At 35.8% G+C, this 14,843-nt stretch overlaps 1 protein-coding gene across 1 annotated transcript in view; it reads left to right on the forward strand.

Moving 5' to 3' along the window:
• Positions 1-389: 389 nt before the first annotated feature.
• The window catches only part of LOC140155767 (ATP-binding cassette sub-family C member 4-like), a 56,151-nt gene continuing 41,697 nt past the window's right edge, over positions 390-14,843 (forward strand). Inside the window, 4 exon segments of the mRNA XM_072178730.1 lie at positions 390-697; positions 6,939-7,175; positions 10,580-10,690; positions 11,132-11,252. Of these exon segments, the coding sequence (XP_072034831.1) occupies positions 7,039-7,175; positions 10,580-10,690; positions 11,132-11,252 (369 nt within the window). The 5' untranslated portion in view covers positions 390-697; positions 6,939-7,038.

A 14,843-nucleotide genomic window follows, 5' to 3' on the forward strand; every position in this document is an offset into this window, starting at 1 on the left:
CACAACATTCAAATATTTAGAAATCAATACCCTTAAATTAGTAATGTTCACTGAACCGTAGCACCACTTCATGGTCAGTGACATCATTTGACATTTTCTACCACTCAAATACCGAGTAAACCCAAGTTTGGGGTATGAAACAAAAGCAGAACGTATGGCGTTGGGGTAAATGGAACACTCGGTATGATGTTGCCCAATTTTATTCTTGATTGAGGAAATTGTATTCTCAGCGTTCCATTTACCCCACCGTTTACCCCAATTTACCCTATAGGCCTACACAGAAAACTGTATGAAGTTTCACCATAGATACTAAAAAATATGGTTTCACACAGGAGTAGGAAGTACCCCATCAGGCTTGTTTCAATAATTATGTAGTGGCGCAAAGCGCTTACCATACCTGCCTGTGGCAACAATCGACCAGACAGAAGAAAAGGTCATTCACTCCGGCCGGCGGTCGCATGTTCAGGCACATGACTGGACGTGACAACAACAAACTGACAAAGTCGGCCAGCTCATGGGATATTTGTGCACGTTTCAAACTTATTTGATACATAATATCAGCCGTTACTATGGATATGAACTCATATTTATGTGAATAATGTTCAAGTACATGCAAATTATAATAATGTACATGATGTAATTCATGAATTGTAAGGAGGAGAAGATAAACCGACTCAGCTGAGTCGATTCAAATTTGGTAAGCTTAAATTTGGGGACACATGGGACACATTATATACAGGTTAATGTCAGCAAGTGAATTTTAATTTTGTATTGGGGACTGATTATTCGGTCTAGGGACACATTAGTCGGTGTTAATATGCACTTTCAGTTACTCATGCGTTTGAATGGGAATTATTTTGCCTACTCGCCACAAGTTTAGGGAGCACATTTCTTCAATATTTTGACAAGTTGACATCAAATGTTCAATTCTATATTGTTTGGCAATAATGTCTTTTGCCAGCAATAGTACGTCTAAAGTTGTACTTTTGTGTTTTTGATCGCAAAGATCGGATATTATTCTTCGCAAGGGTGGAGAATTCGGCAGAACTTTGATGATAATTTTGCCTTTTGGACACTAAAATGCATTCGATCCTTAATTTTGTTCCAACTGAGTCTTGATTTAGCAAGCACAATAAGGTGGGTACCAATTTTATATACCTTTGATGAAATTTTGAAGAAATTTTTCAAATATATCTGACCTGCGCAAACCGTTAAGTGTGTATTTTCCATAGACTGGCGAGCAAGTCTAGGACACATCAGACTGAATGCACATGTATGATGTGGGCATGGTGGGTATGCCATCAAAATGCATCAAAGCCCTTGTCCTTGAAGAAAGCTAAAACTGAAAACCATTTTGTCATAGCACTTTCCATAGCAAAGTTACATTTTGTCAAAGATTGACTTTCATCAAAATTTTCAGCCAATTTTATTTAAAAGGGCATTTTGTGATCCACAGTCTCATCCCCCACTTTTCCCCAAAAGTTGAGATTTTTATACCATTGGATACCTCTGGCTACATAATGTTAATGTACCAAATATTTATTGCAGATTTATTCGTTTAGCAAAAATATCGCCAAATTTGAGTTTCGTTCTGGTATACCAGAACGAAATTACAACAGTGGCCTATGGAGCAGTGTAATACACATAATCCTGCATAACTCGGAAACGCAAAATCGGATTCAACTGAAATTTTGGGAATAAGCTTACGTGGATATCTACTGAAAAATGTCATAAAAAGAGGATGCTAGGATCACGAAATAACCCTTTAAGGGGGTTCGAAACGATGTTTCTGGAAAACAGAAACTGAATTTAGAACCATTTGAATAGATTGAATAAGTTAAGCTAAATACACTGAGCAAAATAGTTTTTGTTTGAAGGAAATCGGACATACGGTTGTCAAGATATGCATGTTTTTAGTTTCTTTGTATTCTATTGTTTTTGCCAATATATTGATGAAGTTAATGAGGAAAATTGGCAAAATGTGCTCATGAATATTCATGTTTGCCAATATTATACCAATATCTTATGAATAAACCTTCATACTACTTTTATTTTATATGATTATGACATGAAACTTTGCCAATGTGTTTCTATGGCCTAAAACATTACCATGTGATTTTCCCGCCCATCTAATTTGCATATTTGCATAATTAATTAGCATTATACTTAAGGCTAATTAATTATGCAAATATGCAAATTAGATTTGCGGGAAAATCACATGTTAAAGGTTTAGGTCATAGAGACGCATTGGCAAAGTTTCAGGTCAAAATTCTTAAAGGTAAAAGTAGTATGAAGGTTTATTCATAAAATATTGGGAAAATATTGGCAAAAATTAATATTAATGAGCACATTTTGCCAATTTTCTTCATTAACTTCATCAATATATTGGCAAAAACAATAGAATACAAAGAATCTTTCAACAGCAATATCTCAAAACCGTTTGTCCGATTTGGCTCAAATTTTAGAATTAAGATTATTTTGCATATCTCTCTGCAACAAGTCTATTTTAATCTCAATCAGAGCAACTTGATTTTGCCTTTCGTACCACCTTAATGCATCAATTAAAATACAAAACGACATAGTCTCATGATAGTGCAGATTTTCTCTGCTGTCAAAATCCTCTACATGTAAAATTCCATGTGCGATTGTCTCATCACCAAAAAAAAAATCATATAGGGTCCAGTGAAGTATAGCCAACATAATCATGACATAAATGATATAGTAGGTTTCCTTGACCAATCTTTTCTTTTAAATTTCTATGTAAATATGTATTGTGTTTGGGCCCCGGTTTAAGCCAATTTTGCTGACTAGCGAATGTGTTAACTAAGGTTTGCCTCTCATACCTACATGATGTGACCACTGACCAGTGGCAGTGATGACTAAAAATGTAATGTTCAGCTGAATTTATACTCTATCGCTGAGCGACGAGCGATTGGTATTTGACCAATGATCTAGCACGCTTTTCCCAACGCAACAAAATGTGCTTTTATCTCATTGGCTAAAAACCAATCGCTTTTGCTCGCAGCGATTAGTTCGCAACATTGCAAACTTAAAACCGGGCAAAACAGACACATCATTTATCATGCCATTGGTATGCAATGGACCCTATAAGCTAGACCAAGGCGTAAGTCTGTTGCTGCATGGGTTTGATTGTTCTGATATTAATTATTTTACTTTTGCTATGTCAAGATGTTGATAGCTTTACATTTGCTCACCGATAGCTTTACATTTGAGACCAAAATCCATTGCTATCTTGGCCATGCCAAGATGTTTCAAATACTTATTTATTTGTACGGAAGAGTTTACATTTATTGTCCAGGTAAGCCTTTGTGTACGGTACCTTAGTTGTGTATTGAATATATGTGTCATAATGTCAACTGTTAACAACAGCCGCACAAAATTAGAACTTACTGCGCTAAATTTGGCAGTAGTGTTTTATTGCGTACAAAGTTTAACAACATCTCTCCTGTCAAAAATACATTGCACAGTTCTTGAAAGATGATAAAATACCATCACACAATACTTACAGTCACAAGCACAAAATTGACAAGAGTTGACCACTATACATGTATGTATACAATACATAAAAGTTTTCGAACATCAAAAAGTGGTCTGGGCAGTTAACCTAGACGTATGCAAAATGGTTTTGACACAATTTTCAAAGTGTGGTGCAAAATTGTGATACCACTTTTCACTGACTTTACTATGTTAGATTTCATAGGCTTTATATTATTTGTGTAAATTTATTTTGATTGTTCTCCTGAGACGGCACTTCAAATTGCTGTGCAAAGTGTGCATCAGATGAAATTGCACCACAACTTTCAAAATAGGGTGCAAAAAATTTATTAGAACACTGAAAGGGGCACAGCTCATCATCCCACAACTTACACATGTTCCAGATAGTTGAGATTTCTATTCAGGCATCTACATTGTAGTTGTTGGACTACATGTTTGTGTGTACATCAACTTTCTTGCAGCTTCAGTAGTTTGACAAAGATATTGTCCAATTTGTATTTTCTGTCCATTGATATGACAGCCCTAAATTACAACACAGTGGCATATGGAATGCTGTTTACATTATTCATAACTTTCAATTTCAATGTCCGAATCAACTAAAATTTGGGAAATAATTTATTTCAATTTATTACTTTCAGCACAAGGCCGGGCTTACCCAATACTGAACAAGCCAATAAATTGAAGGATTGTCTTTTTAATTTAAAAAGCTTTTTTTGTGGATATCTATTGAACCATACCCTAAAATCTGGGGGTCTCAAGTTTGGTTTTGGCAGGGGTGTGCCGCTAAGAATTTTAAAGTGCGTCCATTAATATTCAAATTTTCAGGAAATTTGGACCCATCCAGCCATCAATATACCAAATGTCAAAATTTTCGACCAAATTGAACCCAAATTATCTTAGTTTTTACAAATTTTCCTCCAAATTTTTGGCTAGATTGAGGCAAAATCTGATATTTTCCGAAAAAATTAGAACATTTTGAAAAATGGACCATCCATATACCAAAATTGGTCTAGAAAAAGGGCCATTGATATAATACCAAAAGGCCCAAAATGCTACCCATGTTTGCTGCGTATGGTCTAAAAACCGTAAAGAGAGGATGCTTATCAGCATGAGTAAATATTTATGTTCATGGCATATCATGAGTAATGATGTATGCAACAGCTGCAATTATCACTCACTCAAAGATAACATACAATTCTGCTGCAAAAAGGACTTTTGATGATCAATATTTACATACAAGGTTCGAATTCAGTCATTTTTTTTGCATAGCTGTTTGTGCTATGCAAAACACATGTTTGTATAGCAGTTTCCAAATTTTGCATCGCAGTTATTTTGCTATGCAAAAAAAAAGTTTAGCATTTAGCGATGCAATATTTGTGTTTGCGTAGAGAATCTACAACTTCTGTCATTGTCATCAAATCTCGGCTATCACTGCCGCCAATAAGTATTCGCGCTTCACACAAATTTTATCAAATATATCCAAGAAAATACAGGTTGTATGTGTTCATCATTTATTTATCATCAATAAATTCATGTTTGTGCTGGATTTTATGCTTAAAAGCCATCAGAATTCACGATTGTTTTCAAGAAGTCAAAATTTACGTGTAATATCACCATTGACATTTCCCTCATTAATTATTAATGAGCTCATTATCGCGACGTAAAGTGGGTATTTTGAAACCGATGCTCAGTAAACATATAAACAATTTTTTTATGCGCAGTTGGCATATACAGCTTCAGGGGGTATTGAAACTACTTCAAAACATCTCCTAGCAACTTTCATAGGTCAGGTTTTTTGCTGATAGCCGTTGATTTGACAGACATAATTTTGCTATTGCAAGAGCTTGGCAGATTCGGGAATCACCAAAATTACCTGGGGCTTTACATTGCTAGCTTGAGGGATATCCCCACATGCTTTGTGTCAAAGTGCCAAAAAAATGCGATGTGGAATTTGGCTCAAAAATCGCGATGCGTTGGGGAACTTTTGAGGTAAATATGACGTGAAATTTATGTATAGCACTTTTAGCTATGCATTTTGGAAAAGTGCATAGCAGTTGATGGAAATTGCATTGCATTTTGCGATGCGATACCGTCGAATTCGACCGCTCTTTACATATGTATACAAAATGCTGTACCTGTATATCGCCACCACCTGAGACAAATACACACAGGCCAACACAACAACACATTGTATTTCTCAGAATCACCTAATAAATGTATCCATTGTTGTGGTGGCGATGGGTACAGAATACCCATATATCGCCACCACAACAATGGATACATTTATTAGGGTGATTCTGAGAAATACAATTTTTGATTTCTCAATGGACCATCCTCTCATTTTGTTCAATTTTATAGTGACCTGCAAAATGTTATCACTTTTGAATAGAGGGTGCTGCTGGACTTTGAACATTAAACTGCCAAATCATTGAAAAGTGATACTACCGTACTTTCATTATATTGCCATGAAACAGGAGTAATTAACATTAACCAGGAGCAATTTTCTAAAACTAATTGCTCCTGGTTTTGCACTTGATGCAGTAGTGCTGCAGAAAAGGATTTACTATTTGAACATTGCTCCTGTTTCTTCAGGAATTGCCCCTGGTTCTTGTAAAAATCCCAGTGAACCAGAAGCAATGTTAAAAAACAAATTGCTCCTGGTTCCAGTCTGCTTATTTCAAGACTTGTGAATGAAGAATCTAAGTACCGGTAGTGAATTAAAAATGTTGTTGGAGCTAATTATATAAAACAATTATTGTCACTTTTGCTAAATTACTACTTTAACTACATAATGTGCACATCTTTTTAAACCTTCCACTGCACTGGAAACATAACATGGTTGACTTCCGGAATATAGTAATAGTTATTCCACGAGTGGCCTTCAGGCCACGAGTGGAATAAGTAACTTAATACCAGCCCAGAGTGATACATGGCAAAGAGACCACTGTCTGACCAACACATGTTATTTATTACACTAAATGCTGTATATTGACAATCTATGTTTACAAACATGCTGAGGTCATTGTTGTGTCCTCAAAGTATACACTCACATGGAACCCTTGTTGTGAGGTTACATAATGTTGTCTGGAAAATTTTAATTGAAAAAAAGGACCACTCTGGGCACACCTGTTTATGAGGATGGTACAAGTAGTCTACCATGTCATGTGTTATGTCTGGAGCAGGTCATCTCTTTGGGTGGGTCTGTTTACTTTTTGAAGTATGATACTAGAGGGTGGGACAAGTAATCTCCCATGTGACTAGTTATGTCTGGAGTGGGACATGGGAGTGGTACATGGGTTTTGACTCCACTCAGACAGAGTGGTACGTACTAGGCAATAAAATCACCAAGTATGGTACAAATATATATATCACTATCACTATCAATTACATATAACTGTATACATTTGCTGTCTTTTCTGCAGATCTCTCTCTCCCTGTGAGTCTCTCCACGGTGTATCAGGTGTTTACCATATCTTCATATGAAGCAGGTGTAGACAGTTGACATTGAAGCAGACTAGTAAAATGGAGGCATCTGAAACTAGCATAAAAGCCACCACCAATGGCAATCATAGAAAAGAGAGCAGTGATTATAAAACCAAGGAAAAGATGGAGGAGCACCCAATGAAGAAAGCTAATATATTCTCAAAAATAGTGTTTTGGTAGGTTTATTTCAGAGATAATTAACCAGACATTGAGTCCACTGTAGAAGGGAAATTGTTTATTTGATGTTGGCTCAGTGGTGTTAAATTGAGTATACTGTTGCCCAGATGCAATAATTGTACAATTCTTTATACAGATTAAATGCAAAAAAGTTGCTTTTTTGCTCCTTTATACTGATGTCAAATTTTGCAAAACCCAAATTTAAAAACTGGAATGGTCTGATCAAGTGGTGTGAGTAGGATATTTTGCATGTCTTTGTTTTCCTACTGTTTTTCTCTGTCTTGGGGTGTAATAGCGAAAAGGTACCCCAAAAATCACGATAGTGAGCATTATCAAGTCCAGATTTATTCCATTTCCATATGAGCCATAATATTGCTTTATATTTATTGCAAATTGCAATGCTGTTTCCATACAGCACTCGATAAAAATTCTAGCTATTGGTCATATCCCCAGGTAGCTCCGGGTTGTGTCCTTTCCAATTTCATGATTCGAATTCAACCCTCATGGCATCTTCTAGACTATTTATATTGTCACTTATGATATAAACTTCTAATAAATCAGAAGGAACCAGGAAAAGAGTACCAAACTATTGATAGGTGTAGAATGTCCACACAGACCGGTAGCAAAATACTATAATTTGGTTCACCGCAAGTTTGGTAGTGACGTATGTGCGTATTTCGTTGGCCTAAGCAGTGAATCGTGCGCGTCAAGTTAATCACGCAAAGTGTACACTCACGCGCACAAGAGGGATTTAACGGCACGCTTGCAGGGCAATCGCGAAAAAGCATTGACGTCACTACCGAACTTGAAGTGAACCAAATTATAGTACCAAAATTATTTTCAGCTGACATATGTCTGTTTACACGAAAAGGTCAGCTCAACTCAAAAAGTCAAGCAAATCTCTTACACCAGCAGGTGAATTACTCTATAGTGTATGCTGAATGGGAAAGCCACAGGGGAACCCCTACCGAGAAAACCAGTGGTAGCCCAATGGCTGCTGTGGATTCACTCTTCAAAACTTATTTTTAGGCAAGGATTCACCTTGTGTTAAAAAAAAATTAGTTCAAGATTCACCACAAGAAAAAAATATTAGGTCAAGATTCACCTGATCCATGAGTGCTGGTTCTAGCATAGTCAAAGTTTCACTTTTGCGATTAGTTATTTGGTTGACGATTCACCGCATCTGAAAACTCATTGGGTCAAGATTCACCCTATGGTTTTATCCGGCGTGGTGGCCTCGTGGTTAGAGCGTCGTCACGATCGGGAGGTCGCGGGTTCGAATCCCGGCCGGGCTATACCAAAGGCTTTAAAATGGTACCTACTGCCTTCTTGCCAGGCGTTCGGCATTGAAAGAATGGAGTAGGGAAAGTTATACACATGGCTACCAGTGGACTAAACCTCCTGCTGTAGCTTTTCTGCTTGCAGACATGTGGCCTAGGGTTATGAAATGGAGATAGGCGCCGTCCAATGGGCCGAAAGGCTTGGGAAGGATTTAACTTTTTTTGTAACTTTAAGGTAAAGATTAGATGCATTTTCACCAACAAAATGGTGGAGTCTTGAGAAAGATAGGGTTAAAGATTCCTTTGACTCCTGCATAAATTAATCCAGGATACGTGGGCATGTCAATATATATTATATTGATGCATTATAATTCAACATGATATTCTACAGAAATATAAACAGAAAACATGTATTACATATGAACAAGGTTATAGCCACGCCGGTCGGGGGTAACCGGCGCCGACCGGCACTAAAAAAAAAGATTTTTAAAAATTTTTTTATTTATATTTATTTTTCCAAAAAATGTTTTATTCATCATAAAAAGTGTAAAAACCAAAAAAAAATATTTGGGGTATACCCCTAGCCTATTCTCTAATCCCTCATGTTTGCTAAAAGATTGTGCCCGAGCCAGCACTCTAATTGGATAGTAAAATTAGCCGGCACTCAACTTGGGCTAGCTATAACCCTGCATATGAAACAAGCCGGGAAGCAAGTTTGTAATAGTTTGATATACCACAACAGATTATAAAAGGAAAGTCTGTGGATATACAGCAAAATGTCAGTATTTTCAATTCAATAGTTCCATGAGTAGTGAAAGTAAATCTATGGATTTTATGACCATGACCTGTTTTGATAAACATGTAGGCCAGTTTAATTTTTAACAATGAAAATATTTGGGTAGATTAATCGGGGATGTGTGCAACTGCAGTCACCTGATTAATTACTGTGATGTATCCAAACTCTTACTCTTATTAATTTCAGGGTGTTCTGGTAGCAAATCCTTATTTATTTCTGTTAGAAGTGCTGCACTGTTCTCCGAGGTGTAGCAAATCCTTATTTATTTCTGTTAGAAGTGCTGCACTGTTCTCCGAGGTGTAGAAGTGGATATTTTTGCAGGACATTAATTTTCACAGAACAACAATTTTGCTCAATGGAGCATAAGTACTGCAAAAAAATAAAATGTGTTAATACCATATTGTTTGTATTAAACGCTCCCCTCTAATAAACGCCCCTCCAATTTTTCAATGAAAAATTTACAAAAATGCAAACGTTTCCATGCCATATCATATCTTGTGAGTAAGCTTAAGTTTATTTAACTTAAAACTTGCATCAGTCATGTTAGTGACGATCATTAAATTGCACAGACAAAACCTATCATGACCTTAACTTCCATCCAGTTCATTGCATAATTATGGTAGAATTTCACCAATTTCATCAGATTCTTGCTTGATGATACACAGATGTAATTTCGTTGTATTTACCACAAAAATATCATGTTCCACACGATTATGTGGTCACCGCTACCGGGGAGCCTACCGCCATAGTAGTATTAGTATAGTCATTAATCCCTCCTTTCTACAGGAGCACCATCAGGAATTTAAAACTAGATTTTTATATTTTTTCACTGAAAATTCACTTGTAAATGAACACTCTCCTTCGGAATGGTGCAAAAACTTACACCAGTGAAATTACCTCTTGGTTATTACTGTACTAAAATTCAAACTGAATGGGGCATAGGGTCCATAATCCAAACAGTCATGTGTCAGATGAGTAGGGAATTGTGTTTCCTCAAACAAAGCTTGGTTTGTTGATGTTCTTTTGCAATGTTTTTCATAGGTGGGTGCTACCTATATTACGAAAAGGTTACAAGGAGGACCTAAAAATTTAAAACTAGATTTTTATATTTTTTCACTGAAAATTCACTTGTAAATGAACACTCTCCTTCGGAATGGTGCAAAACTTACACCAGTGAAATTACCTCTTGGTTATTACTGTACTAAAATTCAAACTGAATGGGGCATAGGGTCCATAATCCAAACAGTCATGTGTCAGATGAGTAGGGAATTGTGTTTCCTCAAACAAAGCTTGGTTTGTTGATGTTCTTTTGCAATGTTTTTCATAGGTGGGTGCTACCTATATTACGAAAAGGTTACAAGGAGGACCTGCAAGTTTCTGATATGTACAAAGTTACAAAGGAAGACTCTGCATCACATCTGGCTGATAAACTAGAAAGGTAACTATATGGTACCATTAAATAGACTAATAATAGGAAATTGTATCTAAGTGATTACAGATATGCCAATATCATACTATCGCAAGCAGGGTTGCATTTTTTGTAACATTACTTATGTTGCTTATTTCAAAAGTGATTGCTGATATATTGATGTGGGGGGGGGGGGGGCAAGATTGACTACATTTTGGCAGCGTCAGTGGTTTACAAACTATGACAAATAATTCCAAAAGTGTAACTGTTACCAAGCAATTGGTACATAGTATGATTTGGGCATTGATGATGTGCTGATTACACAGACATCCAAAAATATGCAAAAGTTTGCAATGCTATAAAATGTCTTAATTTTGGTCTGAATTAGCCCTAAATTATCATAACAATATGTAGTCTCATGGATGGTAATTTTTTAGAGATGAAATTTCTGGAATGATTTCCTCCCTACAGAGCATGGAATAGAGAGGTCAAGAGGAGCAGACAGCAGAAAAGAAAGGCATCTCTCCTGAGAGCATCCATCAATGTGTTTGGAGGGGAGTTTATGTTCCTTGGGTTAATAGCATTCATAGAGGTATGTATGTGCTATTGTACTTTTAATGATTGATACATGCTGAGAGTTTGTCTGTGACCTGCTGATCAGCCATGTTAAAAGGTAGCAATCTGAACTGATTTAATTTGTCAATTTGTGAATTTTATTATTTTGCTTTCAGACTGGTGATAAAAACAAAGTTCTCAAAAATTTGGTGTATTTAAAGTTTTGAATTGAAGCTTGAAAACATTCTCCATAGCCCATTGTGTATTGCTCCTTGTACTTCTGTAGACTGGATAAATGTGAATGCAAAAATAATCCCTGTCAATCAAAAAGAGCATGAAACAATTTTTATCAAATTCGTGTGTGTGCACTGCAGCAGTTTATTTTGACAAAATTCTAATGTCAAGTACCTACTCCAGATTCCAGAAAAAATACAGCACTAATTGTTTTGGATTAAAAATATATATTATCCTGTTTTGCCAAATGAAACACAGCTAATCTTAATCCTTTATAACTGACTGGCTATAAAAGTCAAATTTTACTATTTGGTTAGTTTTTGGAAGTAAGAACCAAAAGATGCTTTTCAGTGTGTTTGTATGTTGTGACAAATAAGAAAAAAAAACTTGTACTAAGACTAATTTCGGGTTATGCATTATACTTTTTGGAAAATGCATTTTCTAATCTCTTTTACAACCAATTATGAAAATTAACATTAATTGAATACCTGAGTGGAAGAAGGGCCCAACTCCATCAAAACTGTTTTTGAGATATTAAGAAAAAAGTATATATTTGGAAAAGTTTTATAGACAGAATGTTTTCATCTTCAGGGGATCTTTACTACATGAACATACAATATTACATACATTTGAAATTATATTTGATGTTTCCATGGCAACGGTACAGGTCTTAATACGAGCTGGAGTTGGGCCCTTCTTCCAGTAATATACTTCAAGTGCCAGTTCCGTAGGCAGGTGTGTTATAAATAGCTACAGAAATTTGGAAATTATCCATTAATTGTACAAGTAGAAGCATGTAATATGTTAGCAAGAAAGTTTATTGTAGTTGAAATCAGATTTCATGGATGAACAAAATTCTTCTATTTGTGGAAGAAGGGCCCAACTCCGTGGAGTTGGGCCTTTCTTCCATAAAAACAATGATTAAGTGTATGTGGAAGATTATTTAGAGAGTGGATTTTGGCTCATCTTTCACACACAAGGAAGAACAGTCTGCTGGCAATAAAATGCTGGGTCTAACTCATTTTTGTAAAAAATTGGAGTTGGGCCCTTCTTCCACTCAGGTATTCAATTATTAGAATTATGAGCAAATTCTTTTCTCAGCCTAAATGGATGATTTTGAATGCAAATGTTTGAATTTTGTGACTGCAATTGTAAGAAAACATGCCAAATTGCATGGTTTTGGTCCATTTTCTTCAAATTGCAATAATATTAAAATTTGACTTTTATAATTTATTGCCAGTCCAACTAAAGGAATAGAATTTAGCTACATGTATGTTTCATTTGACAAAACAGGATGATAGGTTTTAATCCAAAAATATTGATGCAGAATAATGCTATATTTTTCTGGAATCGGGAGTAGATTCTACATAAAGATATGAATTAAACTCTACCCTGAAATTCACTCTATAAAACTGCTATAAAAAATATTAAAGGATCTAACATCCATATTTTCCAGTATAAAAACTAAACATGCAAAGAATTGAGTGGAGCAATTTTTCTTTCACATTTAATTGATTTGCGCACTATGCACAGGTGACAATAATAAATTTAAAAAAAAATTCATATTCAATTAATTTTATTTATAACCAGTATGCAATATGATTGCCCATATGGTCCATGCAAATTGCATCCATTGGCAAGAGCAGAGCTAAAAATCAAGGGGTTAGTTGAAGAAGGCCCTATTCATGTTTTAACAAATTTGTCACGGGGCTATTATGAGCAATTTAGGGTGAAATCACCCTTAGCCCTGTGTATATTGAGCAATGCACTGACGTATGAACATGAACTGGCTAGAGTCTGTTTGGCTTCCTTGAGACAGTAGCGCACACCGACATCGCCTGGCTAATAATTACTTTGTCAGCAAAGATACTAAAATAAATACCCGGGATCGATACATGTGAATTTGCTATGCACAAGTTTGATATGAGAAGAAAATCTTTGGATACCGGGTTAGAAAATGATGAATATCTCCCGTAAATGATTTCGTATAAAGAAACCAGATGTGGTTCCTTGCACTTAAATATATATTTTGAACAGATATGGTAGTCGTTAGCTTGCGTCTTGAGAGAGTAGCTTGCGTCTTGAGTCAAAACTGACAATAATTGTGATTTATATGTGCCGAATTATATAGCGCAGTGTATAGGCCAATTCGTGTAGATAATCTAAAAGCATATGACCTATGGAGTACCATGATCGACTGACACACAGCGAGGTCAGTCACCGAGCTAATCAGGGCTATTGTCAGTAGCCTTAGTCAGATGTCCTTCGGCCTATTATGCGACTCAAAACTATTAAACAGGTCGATATAAAATGGCTATGCGTGGCGGTGGATTCAACCTACCATGGCGATTTCTGCCATGAAGATATCGGGGCGATGACACTGTGTAGCGTAGATAGTGTATCTGTAGTAGCATGATGCAGCGTGAAGTGACTGCACCCAACATTTATACACCACCTTTGATAGCACATGTATCACACATGGACGCAACTGCCTCGAGGAAGCCAAATGGACTATAGACTATACCAAATTACATGGTCAGAATTTGTTTACATACTTTTATTGGAACAATCCATTTACGATAATCTATGGATGTGTTCCCTAAATACATGTAGTGTATAAACCAAATATATTTATGATAATATTTTGCAAATCTAGAGAAACTTTTCCTGAATGGATTCTTTTTTTTTTAATTGCTGACACTTCGAACACTGATGTTTAATCATGGTCTTGTTACAGGATGTGGAGTTTTGTTACCTTTGTGTACATATGATCAGGATATTTGCAGTTTTTGTACTGTCTAGTGTATACTTTCAAGAAAAAAATAACTCACCACATTGAAACATGACCAATGTCTGAAAAAACAGATTTGAAGATTATAAAGAAAATATGTTTGATCAAATGAACACAATTATAAGGAATTTGTTCTATTTCGTCACATAGAATCAATATTTTATACCCCACATCAATGTGTGAGATGAAATTGCAAATTAAATAAAGGCAAGTGCGTTCCAGTTTTAGCAATATAAATAAAAAACTGCAGTGTATTTATTAATATTAATACATTGGTCTTATAGCAAATGAGTCGAGGAAGCCAATTTATAATCACACTTACATTTCCATAGGTCATGTGATTCTTTAGTTAAGGCCAATAGTATTATCAAAATAAATTTTTTTAGGCATTTTCTCCTCCCAAGAAAAATCATGCACATGGGATGGAAATGATACCCTTATATCAAACCTTGAGATCTCCTTTATAGAACCATTCCTCTTGTGTGTCTGCTTTACTTGCCTTAGAATTTGAGTGCAAATAATGCTAGGTCATGCACCCTTATTAACTTGGTTAATATCTAAAGGTACATATCTTGGTGTATATTTCCGAAGACAATTGCAGTG

Source organism: Amphiura filiformis, chromosome 6 (genome assembly GCF_039555335.1).
Source record: "Amphiura filiformis chromosome 6, Afil_fr2py, whole genome shotgun sequence".
Classification (NCBI taxonomy): Eukaryota; Metazoa; Echinodermata; class Ophiuroidea; order Amphilepidida; family Amphiuridae; genus Amphiura; species Amphiura filiformis.